The sequence below is a fragment of the Bombus impatiens genome, unplaced genomic scaffold (assembly GCF_000188095.3).
Source record: "Bombus impatiens unplaced genomic scaffold, BIMP_2.2 scf_0133, whole genome shotgun sequence".
Taxonomy (NCBI): domain Eukaryota; kingdom Metazoa; phylum Arthropoda; class Insecta; order Hymenoptera; family Apidae; genus Bombus; species Bombus impatiens.
In genome coordinates, this window is record NT_176552.1 from 886,722 (window position 1) to 906,610 (window position 19,889).

Below are 19,889 nucleotides of genomic sequence, written 5' to 3' on the forward strand. Positions count from 1 at the left end.
GTTAATAAGTTTTTAATTACCTACTTTGTACAATTACAATATACATATATTTTATAACATTACTGCTTTTTTTACTCTATTCAAGCAGTATTATAAAAAAGAGTAGTATTGACGGAAATAGAATGAAAATATTTTTAACATCAGTTACTAATTAAGGTTTTGACATATCATTGTGTTATACTTCCATTTTTCCCGTTTTTGTTTGAGATTTAATGTAATAAATAACTGGAAGTACTAACAGTAGACTATGAGAAATTGTCCATTATAAATATATTTTTATATATAGATATTTACATATAATAATAGTTCGGCGTTGTGTATTGTTTAGTGTGTAATTATTAATTAATCTCTGTATTATCCATCGTTTATTATTATCAGATTCTTATAGGGGTGTTCAAATAATTACTTTTTTTTTGTAATTTTCATACTCAGATGAAAGACTGTTACCTTAAATATATTGTATTGAATAATTTTTATATTTTTGCACGACATAGACTCAATATTTTTTAGGAGTATATATATACATGTTTTTTAAATTAATAATGAATAAATCGATATTATATATTGCTTGTATAGAAAACTAACCAAATAGAAACTAATGACTGACATAGTACTTCATCTAAGCATAATTCCTAGCCCTAATACTTACAATTTTACTCTGTGTATTCTTTATATAAGGGAATAAACTCTTAAAATTACAAACAATTAAAGAGTGAATCTTTGAACGTAAAAATGTTTTTAGTTTAAATTATTTTTATGATACCTTTTTATAGTCATATTATCTTTGGCATGCTCTGAAATTCGTATTATACAAATTTCCCTTGTGTTTTTAATATATATACATATATTGGATAAATATTGATGTAAAATAATTTGCATTTTTAGTGTAAGTGGTACTACCGATTAGATATTTCTTATTCTACTTACTAATACAAAAATTCACAAAAAAATGTATTTGTTTCATTATCGAATGTGTATTCAATTTAAAAGTACTACAAATTTTTCTATGTTGGACAGACTGACCAATGCATTTTTTTACTTCACTTTTTGTTTTGTAATATACTGTGTTTCTTGATCAAGAATGACAAAAACTAATGGTTTATTATGGTATAGTGAATTCAAAGCCTTGTACCAGACAAATGCATTCAATGAATTATTTTGTTCCTCAAACTAGCATCGAATAGATGTCTTATGTACAATTATTTGGCTTCTAGCTAATAAACAAATCAAAGCTTTTGTACCTTGACTTAATATTCTCGTGTCACTGAGCATGCTAATATGTGATCTTTTTTATATCTGCATTACTGAAGCATTTCAATATTTATATGAAAAAAGAAAGAGAATATATATATAGCATGTGTTGTAATGGTTTACATTACTGTTTACAAAACAATCTAGATTGCAGTTTTTAATATCATGAGGTTCTTTTTTTTGTAGTTTGTGTTACAAACTACTTGTGTCTTTTATTCGCAGTATAAATTCGGTTCTTAAAAATAAGGTTTATTAAAAAGTTTTCTGTTATATTGTCAAAATGTTGAAAAGTAATGCAATCAAATATTAATTCCCATGAGTGTGTAACCTCGTTTACAAACCAATGTTATGAATGTAGTCATACACCGCGCTATGTATAAAAGTTATGAAGTTTTGTAAGAAAAAATGTGAATAATCGATAAAGGAGCTGTGTAAGCTTCAAACTGTGTGCCAAGAAGGGTGGACCCCAACTCATGGCAGCACGTTTATTGTGAACTGTTGTTTCATTAATCTTATTATTATTATTATTAATATTATTGTATTATTATTATTATTATTATTATAATAAATAATTAATGAATGAATAATTAATATCGTTTGTTTATTCATCGTTATATTCATTCCAAGTATAATAATTTTGTAAATGTAAATTACTAATTATTGCGTTTTTCTGCTTTTAATTTATTACAAAAAATAAAGACTTTCATACTAACATTTTGTATTATTGTAATAATTTGAATAACAACACATACTTTTTTATTATATTCGAATTATCCTTATAAACAAGCGTTTTGTTAATACAACTTCGTTAATATTGCAAGCAGCGTAAATTTTGATGATACTTTATGACATTTCTAATAAGAACTGAATTTCGATAAAGATGATAATAAAGTTGGAAATGTTTGTTTTCAATTACGCATGCGTAAGAAAACGAAAACAGGTTTTCTCGATACATTTTGATGCTATAGACATTGGTATTTTGATACGATGCAGTAAGAAGCATTGTATTACTTGTTACTGTTGTTACTTGAAGAGTTGACCATTAGAGATAATAAATATTTTAATTAACTAAACGTTACATGAAACTGTTCGTTATTAATGTTTGAAGTATTTTAGAAAAATTTTAACGAGTTCTAATGAATCGAAACTTCGAATTTATTTGTTATGGTCATGTAATAATTTTTTGTTCTTTCATGTACAATTTTTGAGTTTAAACAACTATCAACACGATAACGTGTAAATACATAATTATATTTTGATACGAGTTTAATTAGCACAAAATATTATTATTTCGTGCAATATAAAAATCACAAAAAATGTTAAAAAATGAATGACAAGTTTTGTGCATAGTATAAAAGATTAATTATAAATTTACATATTGCTTCAATTTAGATGCATTTATACTTTAATTTATATTTGCCTAATTTTATACTGTAGTAATTAAAATACGTACTTTATAGAGATTTTTAGTGGTAAAATATACCACAGAATAATTTATAAGAAGTGAATGTATAAATACTATATCAAATAGATCTGATATAGTATTATAGCACATAAGGCTTGCTTTATTTAATTATAATATTTCAAGCATGTTTAAATAGGACTATAGTACATATAGTATTTTGTACAAATATGCACGCACAAAATCTTTTAAGAGAGAAAGTGCATGAAATTTTCTCAAAGAAGATCCAGAAAAAATATGCTACACTGGCTGAACTTGCTCGTAGGCAGATGTACTCTAATTTTTACAAAAATGGTTTGAATCCCCTTTATTGTTATCGACACTTTTATTATATAAATCACATTGCATTTTCTTCCATTATTACTATGGTAAACAAGCTTTTTGAGATAAATTCATATTAAACTATTTAAATTATTACAGGCACATATAAAATTAAGTGAAAATGCGAACAGATTATGTACAGGATGTTCAACCAAAGAAAAGGCAGAATGAACTTTTATATAGATATGGATATTTTCTATCAATGCTTTTATGTATGATGCTTGCCTCACTTAAGCCACATTTTGGTAAAACAAATGGTATTAATTCTCAAACAATTAAATTTGTAAATTATATATTTTATGTCTTACTATTCTTATGTTGTATGTTTGTAATTCAGGTGTTCTGAATGGAAATATTATTATTCGATATTTTGCTGTTCCTTTAACGTACTTAGAAGCAGGCCTATTATGTGATCCAAAAACACTTTATTTAACATTAAGCAATGGTTCTCTCTTAATATTTACAATGACTTTCATATATATTTTAATGCCCTTTCTGATGAGAGTTGGAGTATGTTTATTGACTTATGCCAATGTCAATGTGTGGTTATTGAAAGGAATGGAAGTAAATAAATGAAAATCAAAATATTTTCAATAATTGTATAAATACTCTAGTCTAATACAGATACTTTATAGTAATCTATTTTAATTTTTTTGGTTTTTAGGTACTTTACTGTATGCCACCTCCATTTAATACAAGTTTTGTTTTGTGTCAATTGGCACAAGCAGATTTGTCAACAAGCATTGTGATTACTTTAGTATCTCATTTTGGAGGATTATTTATATCTCCTATATTATTATACTTTGTGGTATTTATTCATTATTAAAACTTAAATTGATATATGTTTTTCATTTTATAAGAATTTTAATACTTTTAGTTAGGGGCATCTACACCTCCCTTAGTTGGTGTGAATGTAAAGGAAACCATTTATAGTACAATTGTACCATTAATTATTGGTATTGCAATTCAAATTGTGATCTTAAAGTATGATGTTTGTTTCAAAATTAAGTCACCTTGGTTTTCTCAAGGACTATTATTAGCTACAGCATATCATTGGTTTTGTGATGCTGTGTTGGTAGACGCATCATCTTTGCAAGCTACTGATGTGTTATTATGCGTATTACTTGGTAAGTTTCTATTAAAATTTACATCTATGTAACCAGATGAACATTAACGGCAATAATTGTTGTAATAATGTTAGTGCATGTATGCACACCATCTTCATCAGTCAAAGTACTATTAATTTGACTTAAATACAAGATATTGTATGCTTTTTGTTACTTCATTGTGTTATTAGTATCCTTTTATGTTCAAGCTTGCGTGGGACAACTATTTGTTAGCTGCTTATGTTGGATTTTGTGCTCTCGGTGGTTACCTCGGAATATCTTGCTAGCTGCACTTTTTACAAGTACTCACAAATCAGTTGGTCTTGGAAGCTGGGTTTTACGTGGTGCTTATCATGGTTCAGCCCATGGTCCTGCAGTAAATTTACCATTGTCTGTACTACCAGTTGCACAATTGCTGTTAGGTAGTTTATTAGCTAGTTGGTTGTCTCCATAATGTAAAATACGTTATGTGATTAATTTGAATAATTTTGTTTGTATACTTTGCATTCCATGTGAAATTGCATGTATATACTATTTGTTGTTTATGTAAATTTCCTTTGATTATATGTATTTTTTGTGTACTTCCTAGTATATAAGCTTTTTAATAAGAACATTCTTTCCTTTCTTCTCTTATATTTGTTAATGTACTTACATAATAGCGAAACATTGAAAATATATACTATATTACTTTTTATAGTAGTAAAATATTGTAAGGTATTTCGGTACGTATTACTAGAATATTTAAAAATGTAATTAATCTGTTTATTTAATGATCACGTTCATTATAGAAAAGGATGCCTTAACAAATAGTATTCAAACATGGAGTTAAGAAATAAAAAAGGCTTAAGTAGATTAAGATCTTAAATTTTAATATATAAAAATCGTATGAAAATTATTTACATAATGTAATTTGAAAGTGTTTAAAGAAAACGTTTAACAAAATATTGGGTAGGATTTTACTCAAAATTGTTTTCAAAATGTATCAAATAAGTTTATTTATATGTATAACGAAATGCCAAAGGCTTTGAAACATAGTCTGTGATTTTTTTTCTTTAAATTTCACGCAGGGTATATATGAACTTTATTTATTGCGAAATTTAATACTTACCTTGGAAACTAATTTTAAAAATTTGTATATAACAATTATATATTATTTTTTCAGTATATATTGAAACAACTAGTGTAAAATTATGCATGAATAAGTTTTTTTTTCAGTTCTAATCAACTTAGCTTCATTGACATTTGATAAAAGAAAATCATGACAATTATACATTACACTGTACATCATTACAGGAACAATTTTAAATAGTACATTAAGTGAAAGTAAAAAAGAAAAACCAATTACACTACTTAAAAGCGTTGTACGCTAAATCTTATGTAATAATTATATAATAAATTGTATTTGTATCTTACAAGTTATAAATATAGTTTCCTCACTTTCGATTGTAAAATTTCTGAAAATTATAAGTATCTACCTACATCTAAAAGTCTGGTTACTTGTTTATTATAGATTATCTCGAAAGAAATAACAAGAGACAAGTCACAATTCTACACACAAAGAAAAAGGACTTTGAATTCAGAATAAGATGTTTCCCATACAAAACATAGCGATTTTATTCTACAAATAATGGGATAAATTTGGTTAATTTTTTTGTTGTTGGAAACTTGTATATCTGTTTTCTATTTCACTATGCGCAATTTGACACGGCACATGTTTTTATAATACCGTTATAATGCGCATGTGTATATATTTAATAATATTAACAAATAGTGTAACACTCATAATAACGTGTATGAGCTCATAACCTGATTTTTTCATGTAAATCATGGCATTTGACGCATTAAACGATAGTGCAGCAATGGCGCAAGTGCTGAGCATATATTGATTCGCCCAGATCATCACACAGTCATTGTAGTTGGTACCAAGTTTTTGTCACGAATAACGCTGACGCTGCTATCGCCGCCAGCTTCGCGACTCACCATCTTCGTCTTCTTCTTCTTCGTTTTCTTCGAGAAGTAATGCCTCAGCGTTACCCTGTTACACAAATACAGGTTTGTACCATGAAAAAGATGAACAAAATATTTCGCAATTTTTATTATTTATTCGTATGTTAGAAAACAATTAGGAGATTTTAATAAAAATAAAATAAAATAAAATACAGGTAATTGCGTTTTTAGAAATTACATCGTAATCTGAAATTTTAATGACTCACTTCTAAATCAATATCCTCATCGGTGGGTGGTGGTGCTTGCTCAGAACGTGAAGAAAGTTGTACAGATGCATTTGCATTTGTACCACCACCGCCACGATGTAGGTGATGTCCAGAGACCCAAGTTATAGACAATAATCTATCCTGAAATGTGCGTCCTTTTACTAAAGCTATCTCAGCTTCTTTTCTTGATTTAAAATTGATTACAATCGAAGGCGTTGCGTCATCTACTATTTGATTCACTATTTCTCCAAATTGCTGAAATACGAATAATACAGATTTTCATTTATATGATCAGACAAAAGTAGAAACATACGTATGTACGAAGAAATAGAAATGAAATCCTACTTGAAAATGTGCTAAAACTTCAGCCTTTTCTTCGGTTTCGTAACCAGAGACTAGAAGACTTGTAGGTCTATGATCTACTGAAACATGGGCAAAGCTTCCTCTGCCGCGTCCCCTATATGATAATGCATGACTACCTCGTATAACTCTACTAGATCTTGTACCTCGACCAGCAGTTGGCCCTGCATTTAAACCTAATGCAGCAGCTTGTGCTCGCAATTCATTTAATCTCTTTTGCAATTCTCCAGCATCTTGTCCTTCCTGTTGCGCGGTCATTAAATCTAATTCTGCGTCTAAGATCTCTTTTTGGGTTTGTTCTCTAGATTTGATTTGCGTTTTGTTACCACCAATTTGGCCGTTTGCAGCCAAATCTTTACGTAAATTATCAATAGATTGTTGCATCGTTTTGATTGTTGCCATAATTGCATCTTTTTGTTCTGGATTCTTTTCAGCTTTGTCAATCAAAGCTCGAATTTCTATTAAATGCTTATCTAATAATTCTTGTTTTCTTTTACGCAAATCAGCAGTTAATTTTAATGCCTCTTTACGTTTCTCTTCCTGTTTTTTCTTTAACGTTTCCTTAGCGGCTAATATTTCTTGTGTCTTTTTTATTGCAAGAACCTTGTCTTCTCGCGTAGGAACAGTGGTGGTTTTTGGCGAAGTTGGAACCAAAGTCTGTGAGACTTGTTCTTCGGTTGAACGACGAGTGGGAATATATTCATTTTCTTCAGTTTTTGCTGGCGCAGTTACAGCAGCACCTAATCGTTCTTTGACAGAGGGACGGCATCCTGAATGAAATGGAGCATTGTATTAAATATGGATTTTTTTTATAAAAAAATAATTGGTGAACAAGTCAATGTATGGGAAAAAATATGAATAGTACATACCTGGTGGTACGTTTTCAATAGCACCACCAGCTGCATTGTTGTTAACATTGTTATGCCAAAAAACTTTGATAAATCTATTATTCAACACAGCCTCCGTGCTTCTGTATGCAGCCTTTGCTTCAGCTGGTAGCTGGAAGGTAACCAGCGCTCCCTCAGGATCTCCCCCGAAATTAACTTGGATATTTACAATTTTACCAAATTTTGAAAAATGATTATTCAACTGGGTTATGTTGTTCAGGCTACGTGGAACTTTTTTTAATTCCAGAGAACAATTAGCTGGATTATGTACCACTCGTTGTTTTGGTCCAAGACGATTAAAATCGAATGCTTGTTTACGTTTTAACGGATTTGTTTGAGTATGTGGTATCTCAGACGAGTTTGTATGTGGAATTACTGGCACACTGATCAGTTCCCGTCGACCCCTCCCATAAATTCCAGGTCCAGGTTGAGGATGTCTACCCCATGGCATTCGCGGCTCCATACTTGGTGCATCTGGATTGTATTCCGCAAAAGCATCTATCAAGATTCACATTACACCGTTATTACTACTATGTATTAACATTTTATATATGAATAAAAAATACTTACCCATATCAGAATGATGTTGATTCCTTAAATGTGGAGGAGGTAAACTTGCGAGAGGGAGGTGTTGTGGTGGAGCATTTCCATTAGGTCCTGGGGGTGGTTCTGGTACTGCTGTTACAGGTACTGTTCCTGGTGCTTGAGCACTATGTGGGCCAAAGGTCAGAACGCGACTTAGAGCTACGTCTTCTAATACAACAGGATCTGTACCATGATCATAGGGACAAAGATCACCTCTCATACAGTAACCTTTTTCTGTGAATATTAATTATTTATTACACAAAATTCCCTACATTCTTCTTTGAAATCTCTTGATGATAAATACAAACCATCAAAATCCCTGCACCTCCTCTTGGCTTGAAAACCTGGTTGGTTATTTGGAACACTAGAAGCGACGGCAACGACGCTTTGAATTGATTGACTAGTAGTCGACAACCTCATGTCTACATCACCATGATTGCTATCCTGTGTTGGAGTACCTCCACCAGGACTTCCGTCAATTCTTTCTGTTCTATCCACTTCCATTCTTTCGGTGCGATCTATCTTTTTACGATCTAATGATCTTGATCGGGATCTAGATCGAAGTGGTGTCGGAGATCTATTTCTAAATCGCGCTCTATGATCACGATTATCAGGACCATCTCGTATTCTTGGTCGTATTGGTGATGTGCTACGACTTCTGCTCCGTCTATAAAATAAATTAAATATTGTAAAAAAAGAATTCAAATATCTTATTAGTTGAAATAAATTTTGTATAGACCTTCTGTCATGTCGTCGTGTATTTGGTGGCGATTCGTTTCTCCATGGCCGACTCCTGTCGCGTTCTCGATCACGACGAATATGTTCCCTGCTTCTTGATCTACGTCTATCTCTCTCCCATGAGCGCGAACGTGACCTTGTTCGGGACCTCATCCGACCACTTCTGAAATATGTATAGATCATACTCCAAAAAATTGTATTACACACAACTTGTAAGATTTTTTAACAATTTGAAAAAAAAACTCACCGACTCCTAGAACGTTTTTCCTTCTCTTTATCAACTTTATCAGAGTCTGATTTTCTAGTTTCACGTTTACCTATTGCCATAGGTGCAGATCCATTCATTTGAAGTGGAGCAGGGGGATTTGTATTCATAGAAGTAATTGCAATTGTACTTTCAGTTACTTTATCTGTAGTTAATGCTGGTGGTGGTGGATTTACACCTGGTGGTGTCCCACCACCATCTGGATCACTTTTTGGAGGCGGAAGTACATATTCTTGAGTCTCTAATGTTTTAAATAACAATTCCACAAAATTTTTTGTTTCTGTAAAGAAAAGATATCATAATACAAAATAAATTTTCCAACACTGTTTGAATATTAAAATATGAACATACCTTGCTGCAAAAATACATCGAGCTGTTCAACCATTCCACCTCGCAACTCTTCCAGTGTTTTGTCCTTCTTAACGAGAGCATATACATATTTTGCTAATGCAGCAGGATCTGCATCACAACTGTAAGATTGTATTAATATTAATGTTTTGGAATAAATAATTGTAAAATAATTATGTCTATTATATGATAGATACATAAAAAATTATAAATTAATATATATTAAATTATACAAAAATTGTGTAACAACTAAGTTTATATTTAAAATCTTATATCGCATATATAGTAAATAATTATGGAACATAATAATATAATAAGCCATGCAGTAAAATTTTATTTTGTTAGTTATGATATGTTGCAATAGAAACCTGTTTACAGGTTATAAAATGCAAAACAAAAGTTAACCTTTAAGTTAAACTTTATTAAATCAATAAATTACAAATGAATAAATGAAGTTAGTTACGTGTTTGCAATTAATTAATTATATATCAATGAAAGAATTATTTTAAGTAATATTAAAGATCTAATTCAATATGTATGTATGATTTAAATTTTAACATATTTAGAAATATGTCTTTAACTAAAGTATCTTCTATTTTAGATGTAATAATATATAATTACTAGGATGTTTATAATAAGAATCATATATAAAATAAAAAGGTATTTCGAATATTGATCCCTGTCCATAGGGTAAACGATGTTTTAAATAAGCATTACTGTCAACAAATTGTTATGGAATAAGTAATTGCTTAAGTTGTTTATGTGAGAAGATTAGCAAATAAAAGGTGTGTTCTTATTGGTATATTTGAATAAAACACATATAAAATATGTGTTGCGGGTTAAAATGCAACATAATTGAACAAACTACGTTCAATTATTCGAAATGCGTTCGCTGCAAAATAGATACGATATAGTCGTGAGAATGGGGCATATCATTACTTGATTGATTATTATTAAGAACACGATAAATTTGACGGAGGATCGCTAGTCGAAATGATTTATCAACAATCATTCAGAAGCAGGCAACAGTAATACATGTAAATATAATTCTGCATAGGGTGTAAAGCATAGCACATGTACGGCCATTTACAACATCAAATGCGTACACATACACCTAAAACTATACTCGGACAAGCTGGCCTACTTACAGTGGTTCCAAGACGGCAGTGAGCCACGCCTTGAATTGATCCGGGTTCTCTATTATCATTTTCAGTAAATACGCAACGAAAATCACATGGAACTTTCCAAAGACACACGTTAATTATACAATTTCTGGGCGGGAATAAGTACTCTCCTAAGTAAAGACAGTCGCCATTCTGAAATCTCTCTCCCTATACATGCAATGTTCACATAGATAGACTTTTCACTTCTAGAAAATGTCACGGGAATCGCTGCAGCAGTATGTTAAGTAGGTTAGGTTCGCTTGCTAGTTTATTAGCATAGAGTATATTGTACATAGTTGTGTTTGCATTGTTCCAAAAAGTCTTTGTTTTAGTGGATTTTTGATACATTTAAGAATGCCTATACCTTGTTCAATCAGTCGAATTTGGAAAAGTATAACTGATTTTAGTTAATAGTTGATTACTATTGAATTATAATTTTCAGATGATAGCTTTATATTATTGTAGAAAATGTTTAAATTGAGCTACTAATCCTGATAAATAATTCTTTAAATAACAGTACACATATTTATTTAACTGTTTGAGGTTAATGAGGTTAATGTTCGAAAAAGTAATTGTCTATTTGATAGTAGATTTCATCTTGTTTCCTCTAGATTTTGATCACGTGGTTTTATTTATTTATCTTAGCTCGACTCGTTAGCAAGAGCACATTTAAATTCAATATACTTCACGTTGATAAAATGTAATTTTTAGAGCTAGTAATTCTTATCGTATATTAAAAAAGTGAAAAAGACATAGTTGTAAAATATTCTTAATTGAAACCACGAAGATCATTGCAAATAACTATCCAACATTGTCAACACAAATTACTAACACATTACTAGACTAGTGAAATTCTGAAAATCCTTAAATTCGTAAAATTTAAATTTCTTTCGATGAATACTTTATCACTTATATATGTAATGCAAATTTAAAAAATTGATTTAAATCATGGGAAAACATATCGAATATCTTTATAAAACTTGAAGAAAAATATAAGAGGACCTTTTAAGTTTACATTTACAGTATACAAACATTATTTTGTTTACAAATGAGTATATTTTTAATAATGTTTAATATTATTTTTTACATTCCAAATATTTCAATAATTTTTGATTTACTTAAAATTTCAACTTATTACGTGGAAGTATATAATCCTATTTCCTCTGGTATAGAATTTTGTTTACTTTTTTTATAATGATGACTTATTATGCCAGCCCCTAATGCATCTGCTATGATGTTTAAAGTGGTTCTAAAACGGTCTCTAAACATAAATTGTGATTATTAATATTTTAATGAATATTTAAAATCGCATAAATACATCGTTGGATGCTTACACGAACCAATCAATGGCGATAATTAATGAAACATCTTCTACTGGAACTCCCACGGAATTTAATACCATTATTAACATTACATAACCACCACTAGGTAAGCCGGCAGCACCAATACACGACAAAGTACATGTTATACTGTAAATTTTCCAATATTATTGTATTATTATTAGACTACGGATTTTTATGCAAATTTATATTTTTATAATTGCAGTTAAAAGAATTAAACCTATGTAGAGAATTCATTTACTTCCTAAATATTATAATAAGCACCTTCAAATATTTCACATATTTTTACATATTATATCCATTCTCTACATGTTTGCACCTTTAGATTTTCTATAAATATAATTCACAATTTTATAAACACAATTCAATAAATAAAAATTCATAGTCTAATTATTATTTTTCATTATGTTTCTGAAAGTTGTTTATCAATTCATAAATTTATATAGGAAGGTTGTTTATCTTCATACAAACCAGATTATTATGATCTTGAACAATGAAAATTGTAATCCATGCAATTGAATTATAAAAATTGCACCAATGCTTTCATATAATGCTATACCATCCATATTTATGGTAGCTCCAATTGGTACAATAAAATTAGATATTTTAGAAGGTATTCCAATGCGTTCCAAGCATGATATTGTTACTGGAACTGTAGCTGTGCTGAAATATAAATATAAAGTATATAATATAATAATTTTGTTAACAAGCAATAAATTAACAACATATTGTCTTAGTTTAAATACCTTGATGATGTACCAAATGCTGTAGCAAAAGCTGGTCCAAGTTTAACTATGACGTTGTATGGAGATTGACGGGTACATATAAAATACACTAGAGGAAGTAATATTAAACCTTGTATAAGCAAACCACTAAAGACAGTTAAAATATAAATTCCAAGCCTTTTTATTAAACTGTTAAAGTCTTCTACTTCAAGAATTTTTGCAGAAATAAGAAATAGTGCACTTATTGGTACTAGCCTGTATAAAATGGATATGTGTGCATATAATAAAAGTTAATGATTTCTTTTTTATTGTATTTAGCATTTAATAATTTTACATTATTGCCCAACTCATGATCTTCATCATTGCATCTGATAAAGACAGAAAAAAGTTTATTAAAGGTTCTCCTTTTGCACCTATATCTCCAATTGCTAATCCCAAGACTAAACTAAAAACTACTAATCCTAATACATCTGTTCCTGGTACATTCATATGATCTATTTTCCATTCATCAATTGGTACTAAAAGATAGAAATCAAATTTTAATTTAACTTTTATAATCTCAATTTACTCCTTTCTTATGTTGCTATAACATACCTGATTCATTCTTTTGTAATACAGTTTGATACTGAAATAGTGTTTTATTTATTTTTGTTGTTGTTCAAATTAAGTTGTTGTATTAAGTTGTAATTTGTTTTAATTAAATTGATCATAATAATGGCTGCAGATGAAAGATAGAAACTTATAAAATTTTATTACCTGGAATAAGGTTGCACTCACTATGTTTTCTGGGATAAAATTTCTGTAATATAAATAAACAAAATAGATTGAATAAATAAAAACAAGAAACAAATTAATATTATGCATGAACTACCGAAATAGATCTAAAATTGTGTCCACTGTTATTGAATATCTGGTTGTATTTTGTGTTATGATGTTTTTATCTTTAAGTAAATCACCAGGTCTTATTGTTTGAACTAGTATAACACTTAATATTATTCCAAGTGATGTTGTCGTTGTATAGTAATATAATGCCATTGTTCCAATGCGACCTATGCATTTTAGAATTTTAAGATTTGTAATAAGAAATTCTTGTTTAGCAGTGATGACAATGTAAGTTGCTTTATACTTACCTGATTTTTTCAAGTTGCAAGTAGCACTCACTATACTGGATGTTATAAGAGGCAATATTAAACAATTTACAATTCTCATGAATAGTTCTCCAGGAAACTTTAGATACATTACATTTCGTTTGGTCCATGGTTGAAGAGTAAAAGTTTTAAGAATGAGTCCTAATGAAATTCCAGCACATACACCAATAACTGTCCATAATATTATCTTTTGTCTCAGTACTTCTTTTAATATATTCATTATATATCAATTTACCAATATTTGTCACTAAATTATCGTGATTTAGTATAGAGGAACTTGTATTTTGTATTAAAAACTATTAAATTATTTTTTTACATAAATATTAATAACGCAAAATCAGAGAGAATTTTGTATGTATAAGAGATAAGGATTCTTATCTAATGTAATGATACAAGAAAATTTTTTCTTATAGAATTTTCAGAAAAAATAACTTTTTATGAAACTTACTGTTTTATCTAAAGTGTTGAGGATATGGATGAAGCACTACTTAAAAATAGGGAACATTACCTTGAGAAAGATATCTTATGACAGAGATATATTTATGACCCTTTTACAATCATAATACAATATAAGAGATAGTTGTACTTTTATCTTACAACTATACTCTAAATGATTCTGTTTCAAATTAGTTTGTTGAAAAAATAGCCTTATCATATAAATAAATAAGTGACTAATATTGATATTTTATTTTTTATTTATTTTGCATCTATTACAATATAATAAATATGATCGTGCACAGTACATGAAGAATGTGTATTTACACACGTTTTTATTAATTTTCAGGCCATAATTTTACGTATTTGTAACTGAGTTCGCATTATAATGATATATTTTTTCTTAAATCGCTCAATATAATTTATACATATCTTTACAATTCTGCATAATCCACATCACATTATGCATTTCATTTGCACCCAGTCTTCTGAAGAAAAAAAATCTCATATTATATCGTCCTCTCCCATCAAAGTCATGACTATTAATCCTTAAAGATTTCAATAATTAATTCATTTTTTATTTCTTTCGTTTATATGAAGTATTAGTGAGATCAGTAAAGAATTTTATTAACGTTACATTTATACAAAGTCATGTTTCGTAAAGTTTACATATCTAGATCTACATATTTCTCTATACTGTTTAATATTTGGTTTTTTTTTGTATTACGCAATTTTCATCTTCTTTCTTTTTTATTCAACAGCAATTCTTATAAATCATATTCTTTTTCGTTTACTTTTTCATACGAGGTAATTTGATTTTGCTCAAATAAAAAGAGAAGAATTTGTTTATTGACTTCCGCTTTTTGGTGATTACGATTCGCCAGCCGCAATAACGGATTCCAGTGTCCTGCTGAGGTGTTTCTGACAACACAACCTACATCACAAAAAATTAAGGTTTTGATTAGTCCTTTGTCTTTGTTTTTTTGCTTTATTGTTAATTATTACGTAAATAATAAACTCGACACGACACACTTAAACGTAGATTAGTGAGATGGTTATTCTGAAAAGATTAAAACATTAAAACTCTTTAAATTTCATGTTTTGCTAAATTTCTAATCTTATCGTAAAATCTAATGTTATATATGTATAGTTATTTCTGATCATGCAAAATATTTATAAGTTACGATTTAGTAGAAAAGGAATACAAAAATCTACTGATACCACTTCCAAAACTGAACACTGTAATTACAGTGCATAAGGATCAGCTACTTCTATTTTCTTATAAATTGAATATATATATATATATGTATGTATGTATGTATGTCATTCAAGTACTGTAATATTAAACAAAAAAAGAGAAAAAAGAAAAAAAAGAGAAGAAGGAAACTTAAAAATTTATCATTCAATAATTTTCAAATTAAAACTGAATTAAACGAAAACTTCAAGGGATGAAAATATTTAAATTCTAATACTAAAGTGTACGATTGAATGGCAATTGTAAGTATGTATATTTGTAAAGCATAATGGAATTATGCAGTGCATTGTAAAGAAAAATACAATTAAATACAATGCTGTAAACATTTGTACAATTTCATACGAATCAAACGTTTCTTTAAGTGTTTGGTGATTTATTGTCTTTTACAATCATTCAAAATACGTTGTATTTGTATCATAGACATTTTTTATGACCCTCAAAAGTGAAACTGTGTCAATACCTGTCCCTACAAAGGTGTTTCCTTTCGTGCCTCGGCCTTCCACTGAAATCCATTAACTCGTGTTGTGATAGGCTTATTTCTATTAGTTGCATTTTCAATTCCATTTCTAACACCTGCTACTAATCTCATGGCTGGGTTGGAAACCAAGCCATTGCGCTTTGGTTTTGCATTGCTTGCACTGTAATAAAAAAATCAGTTCTTTCAAAAAGTGTCTTTCATGCTTAATCTCTAATATAGTCTATTAGAAAAGTCGCTCCAATATGTTTTAGAAACAATTCACAACCAATTAACCATTATTAGTGGTTTATATTTAGGACGCAATGTGGAGGGAGTTTCTTTAACATTTTTATTATATTATTGAAATGCAATCTTACCTGGCAGGTGTATGGTCAGAGGTATGTTTCACGCTTCTGCCAACACCAGCGCCGCTGTTTCCCAATATTATCCTCATATGAGTGTCCCTAGTGAAATGAGTATCGGCCGAGTTTCTTTTCTCGTCAAGACCATTTTTCTTGTCCTTCGTCACGCTTAAACCTAACATTTCGTTTGTTAATTCAAACGGTTTGCTAATGTCGTTTTTATCGATGATCTCTGTTTTTATGTTGATCGGTTCGTAAATGGCTGACGTGTGATATTAAACAAAAAAAGAGAAAAAAGAAAAAAAAGAGAAGAAGGAAACTTAAAAATTTATCATTCAATAATTTTCAAATTAAAACTGAATTAAACGAAAACTTCAAGGGATGAAAATATTTAAATTCTAATACTAAAGTGTACGATTGAATGGCAATTGTAAGTATGTATATTTGTAAAGCATAATGGAATTATGCAGTGCATTGTAAAGAAAAATACAATTAAATACAATGCTGTAAACATTTGTACAATTTCATACGAATCAAACGTTTCTTTAAGTGTTTGGTGATTTATTGTCTTTTACAATCATTCAAAATACGTTGTATTTGTATCATAGACATTTTTTATGACCCTCAAAAGTGAAACTGTGTCAATACCTGTCCCTACAAAGGTGTTTCCTTTCGTGCCTCGGCCTTCCACTGAAATCCATTAACTCGTGTTGTGATAGGCTTATTTCTATTAGTTGCATTTTCAATTCCATTTCTAACACCTGCTACTAATCTCATGGCTGGGTTGGAAACCAAGCCATTGCGCTTTGGTTTTGCATTGCTTGCACTGTAATAAAAAAATCAGTTCTTTCAAAAAGTGTCTTTCATGCTTAATCTCTAATATAGTCTATTAGAAAAGTCGCTCCAATATGTTTTAGAAACAATTCACAACCAATTAACCATTATTAGTGGTTTATATTTAGGACGCAATGTGGAGGGAGTTTCTTTAACATTTTTATTATATTATTGAAATGCAATCTTACCTGGCAGGTGTATGGTCAGAGGTATGTTTCACGCTTCTGCCAACACCAGCGCCGCTGTTTCCCAATATTATCCTCATATGAGTGTCCCTAGTGAAATGAGTATCGGCCGAGTTTCTTTTCTCGTCAAGACCATTTTTCTTGTCCTTCGTCACGCTTAAACCTAACATTTCGTTTGTTAATTCAAACGGTTTGCTAATGTCGTTTTTATCGATGATCTCTGTTTTTATGTTGATCGGTTCGTAAATGGCTGACGTGTGATTGTATCCTCCGATCTGCGCTTTGTACGGTATATTCTGGTTTCCAGTCAACAAAGATACTCCGAGCTGACTCTGTATCACGTTTGCAGCGGTCTGGGCACTAGGTGGACTCGTATTCGTCGGCGAGTAGGGTATCAGGCTGTCGCTTAACGGCGAATGAGGCGGCGACGCGTAGATAGGACTCTGCGGTTCGCTTTTCAGAGGTGACAAAAGTTTGCTGAGCGGACGACTCTTCGCTCCCCTCGAGCATTGTTGCAGTTGTTGCGTGAAAGATAATGGTGTCTAAAATTATAGCAGTCAGATAACGCGTGGTTCCCCATAGGAATCAAATTCGTAGCGTGTATAGATCGAGTTGGCCTCTAACGTTTGCATAAAAATCAATCGAATGTACGTTTTAAATGTGCATCAGGTTGTTCGAGAGAGTTAGTAGATTGCATTTAAACAAAATCTTCGTACGAAGAGTGGCATTGTATAAATAACGATCTGTACACGGGTGCATGAAAACAGAATAAACAAAACATGCAGCCAGAAAGAGATGATGGAACGTGACGGATGAGAGCCGATTGGAAGTGGTATCGGAGAGCTCGAACTGGCTCCTCAAGTTACACAAAAGAGTTAATCGGGAAAGCATTAGAAACAACAATTGTTACCTACTTTTATTACCTGATTCACCACCGAGTTCTGGTTGAATTTCCCTTGATCGCTCTTTGTGCTACCAGTCAAGTTGCTGCTGGATTTGCTGTTGCTGGAATTGTTGCCTAAGGACACGCAGCTTCTTCTTTTCGTCGAATCAGGTGACTCTGCTGGACTGTATTGCGTCGACAGAGGATTCAAGATTGCAGACGATGGTTTCGTTTCAGCTGTGGAGTTTGATGTCACCGAAGTAGCGCTACTACTTTCACCTGCATTATATATGCATTGTAATAACGTAATAAATAATATACATAATTATGGACATGACGAAAAATTACGTATTGGAGAATTATGAGAAATAGACGAACCTCCGTTGATACCGGGCCTCAGACTTCGTTGATTAGCCGAGTGTTCCTCGAGTAGCCTGACCACAGTGTCATGGCCACTTTTGGCAGCAACCTTGATAGCGTTTCGGCCACAATGATCAGAATGACTGGGATCAGCACCGTGATTTAAGAGTGCTCGTACGCAGTGCTCATGACCCTCTTGTGCGGCGATACCTAATGAATGTTGATCAGTTTAATTACTTTCTTATATAAATACAACAATGGTGATAGTCAAGTATGTGAGAAAAAAGTCATGTTACTGATCAAACTTCGGTCATTATCAGTACCCAGAGCTGTTGCGCCTTGGTTGCAAGTATGATCAGGGGTTGCTCCATGTTCCAGAAGCAGCCTGACAATGGCTGCGTGACCCTGCCAGGCAGCAGAGTGTAAAGGAGTTCTTTTCTCATTGTCACAGGCGTTTACGCTCGCACTGCCTTCTGTTAGCAACAAAGCTACCATTTCGACGTGTCCTTGCCAAGCACTCACATGCAAAGGTGTTCGACCCTGGAAAATCACATTAAATTTACAAGCATATACAAAGCAACTAAAGAGATACAAGAATTCTTATACTTACTTCTGAGTCTCTACTTTCCACGTCAGCTCGCGCATGCTCCAGCAAGAATCGCGCCATCGCCAGTCTGTTCTCCAGAGCAAGGATATAAAGAGTGCTTCTTCCATCGGCATCTTTCGCATTAACGTCTGCATTGTGACTCAATAGTACCCTGACGGTGTCATAATGCCCCTCCAAAGCTGCGAGTCTGCAATTGACACCATGAAGATATTTTATAAAGTGAAATAGATAGAGGATTTAGCTAAGATATCGTTATTACTAAATTACCTTAGAGCCGTCTTTCCATCGTGAGCGTGTTGATCGATCGGTGCTCTATGTTGTTCCAGGAGTCTCTCAAGTAACGCAGCGTGTCCTTCTTGCGCGGCTAGCATCAGAGCGCCTTTCCCATCGTTGTCAGTTTCGTCAATTTTGGCTCCAGCTTCCAGTAATGCTTCGCAAACATCGATATGCCCCTCGAATGCCGCATAATGTAATGGCGTCCATCCTGAATTGTCCCTGTGTTGCTCGTCCAAGCCTAAAATATCGAAGATTCATGTTGCAAGTTATCTCCAAAAATAATTCACAGGACTTAATAAGAAGAATTAAGATAAAAATAATCG

The 19,889-nt window shown here is 31.2% G+C and overlaps 4 protein-coding genes across 17 annotated transcripts in view; 1 reads left to right on the plus strand and 3 right to left on the minus strand.

The window, feature by feature from the left end:
* The first annotated feature begins 2,146 nt into the window (after positions 1 to 2,146).
* LOC100746765 (sodium/bile acid cotransporter 7) lies at positions 2,147 to 4,996 on the plus strand. Of its 3 annotated transcripts, none has more exons than XM_024365241.2 (6): positions 2,147 to 2,243; positions 3,134 to 3,291; positions 3,372 to 3,598; positions 3,699 to 3,842; positions 3,912 to 4,161; positions 4,350 to 4,594. In XM_024365241.2, the coding sequence occupies exons 2-6, from the start codon at positions 3,156 to 3,158 to the stop codon at positions 4,592 to 4,594; spliced, it is 1,002 nt and encodes a 333-aa protein (XP_024221009.1). In that variant the 5' UTR covers positions 2,147 to 2,243; positions 3,134 to 3,155. The 3 variants fall into 3 exon arrangements, with proteins under 3 accessions (XP_024221009.1, XP_012236917.1, XP_003486866.1); XM_012381494.3 differs by having other exon boundaries at positions 2,166 to 2,487; XM_003486818.4 differs by lacking the exon at positions 2,147 to 2,243 and adding an exon at positions 2,536 to 3,007 and having other exon boundaries at positions 4,350 to 4,996.
* A 222-nt stretch (positions 4,997 to 5,218) lies between these two features.
* LOC100746646 (RNA-binding protein 26) lies at positions 5,219 to 10,908 on the minus strand. Of its 2 annotated transcripts, none has more exons than XM_012381487.3 (10): positions 10,685 to 10,908; positions 9,540 to 9,658; positions 9,171 to 9,468; positions 8,925 to 9,083; positions 8,494 to 8,852; positions 8,171 to 8,419; positions 7,583 to 8,098; positions 6,699 to 7,483; positions 6,354 to 6,608; positions 5,219 to 6,175 (listed from the first exon to the last, which is right to left on the minus strand). In XM_012381487.3, exons 1-10 carry the CDS (start codon positions 10,741 to 10,743, stop codon positions 6,095 to 6,097), a joined length of 2,880 nt encoding a protein of 959 aa, XP_012236910.1. In that variant the 5' UTR covers positions 10,744 to 10,908; the 3' UTR covers positions 5,219 to 6,094. The 2 variants fall into 2 exon arrangements, with proteins under 2 accessions (XP_012236910.1, XP_003486865.1); XM_003486817.4 differs by having other exon boundaries at positions 8,925 to 9,086.
* An 857-nt stretch (positions 10,909 to 11,765) lies between these two features.
* On the minus strand, positions 11,766 to 14,465 carry LOC100747158 (excitatory amino acid transporter 3-like). 3 transcript variants are annotated; one of them, XM_024365310.2, is made up of 10 exons: positions 14,007 to 14,114; positions 13,895 to 13,929; positions 13,636 to 13,813; positions 13,521 to 13,563; positions 13,359 to 13,389; positions 13,099 to 13,282; positions 12,786 to 13,019; positions 12,511 to 12,702; positions 12,034 to 12,168; positions 11,827 to 11,960 (listed from the first exon to the last, which is right to left on the minus strand). In XM_024365310.2, exons 3-10 carry the CDS (start codon positions 13,797 to 13,799, stop codon positions 11,834 to 11,836), a joined length of 1,110 nt encoding a protein of 369 aa, XP_024221078.1. In that variant the 5' UTR covers positions 13,800 to 13,813; positions 13,895 to 13,929; positions 14,007 to 14,114; the 3' UTR covers positions 11,827 to 11,833. The 3 variants fall into 3 exon arrangements, with proteins under 3 accessions (XP_003486870.1, XP_024221078.1, XP_024221079.1); XM_003486822.4 differs by having other exon boundaries at positions 11,766 to 11,960; positions 13,895 to 14,465; XM_024365311.2 differs by lacking the exon at positions 11,827 to 11,960 and having other exon boundaries at positions 12,126 to 12,369; positions 13,895 to 14,465.
* A 124-nt stretch (positions 14,466 to 14,589) lies between these two features.
* LOC100746960 (ankyrin repeat domain-containing protein 50) overlaps positions 14,590 to 19,889 on the minus strand; it is a 218,934-nt gene continuing 213,634 nt past the window's right edge. For 4 of the 9 annotated variants that reach the window (XM_012381497.3, XM_012381500.3, XM_012381496.3 and 1 more), the window contains 9 exons: positions 19,558 to 19,804; positions 19,294 to 19,477; positions 19,007 to 19,223; positions 18,702 to 18,893; positions 18,355 to 18,602; positions 17,703 to 17,982; positions 16,437 to 16,695; positions 16,063 to 16,240; positions 14,590 to 15,281 (listed from right to left, as the gene is read on the minus strand). In XM_012381497.3, the coding sequence (XP_012236920.1) occupies positions 16,069 to 16,240; positions 16,437 to 16,695; positions 17,703 to 17,982; positions 18,355 to 18,602; positions 18,702 to 18,893; positions 19,007 to 19,223; positions 19,294 to 19,477; positions 19,558 to 19,804 (1,799 nt within the window). In that variant the 3' untranslated portion in view covers positions 14,590 to 15,281; positions 16,063 to 16,068. Of the gene's footprint in view, positions 15,282 to 16,062; positions 16,241 to 16,436; positions 16,696 to 17,069; positions 17,248 to 17,439; positions 17,983 to 18,354; positions 18,603 to 18,701; positions 18,894 to 19,006; positions 19,224 to 19,293; positions 19,478 to 19,557; positions 19,805 to 19,889 lie in introns of those variants that run through there. The other 5 variants (XM_012381499.3, XM_012381498.3, XM_012381502.3 and 2 more) reach the window with 5 other exon arrangements.

What these genes read in the sequence shown, in the direction of transcription:
- LOC100746646 (XM_003486817.4), bottom strand. Translation starts at nt 10,743, where the DNA reads ATGATAATAGAGAACCCGGATCAATTCAAGGCGTGGCTCACTGCCGTC. An exon ending in CGATGTATTTTTGCAGCAAG is followed by an intron (nt 9,469 to 9,539) that starts GTATGTTCATAT and finishes TTTTCTTTACAG; the next exon opens with AAACAAAAAATTTTGTGGAA. An exon ending in ACACGACGACATGACAGAAG is followed by an intron (nt 8,853 to 8,924) that starts GTCTATACAAAA and finishes TTTATTTTATAG; the next exon opens with ACGGAGCAGAAGTCGTAGCA.
- LOC100747158 (XM_003486822.4), bottom strand. Translation starts at nt 14,132, where the DNA reads ATGAATATATTAAAAGAAGTACTGAGACAAAAGATAATATTATGGACA. An exon ending in TGAGTGCAACCTTATTCCAG is followed by an intron (nt 13,390 to 13,520) that starts GTAATAAAATTT and finishes ACACTATTTCAG; the next exon opens with TATCAAACTGTATTACAAAA. An exon ending in TTCAAGATCATAATAATCTG is followed by an intron (nt 12,169 to 12,510) that starts GTTTGTATGAAG and finishes GAAAATTTACAG; the next exon opens with TATAACATGTACTTTGTCGT.
- LOC100746765 (XM_024365241.2), top strand. Translation starts at nt 3,156, where the DNA reads ATGCGAACAGATTATGTACAGGATGTTCAACCAAAGAAAAGGCAGAAT. An exon ending in ACATTTTGGTAAAACAAATG is followed by an intron (nt 3,292 to 3,371) that starts GTATTAATTCTC and finishes TTTGTAATTCAG; the next exon opens with GTGTTCTGAATGGAAATATT. An exon ending in CTATATTATTATACTTTGTG is followed by an intron (nt 3,843 to 3,911) that starts GTATTTATTCAT and finishes TAATACTTTTAG; the next exon opens with TTAGGGGCATCTACACCTCC.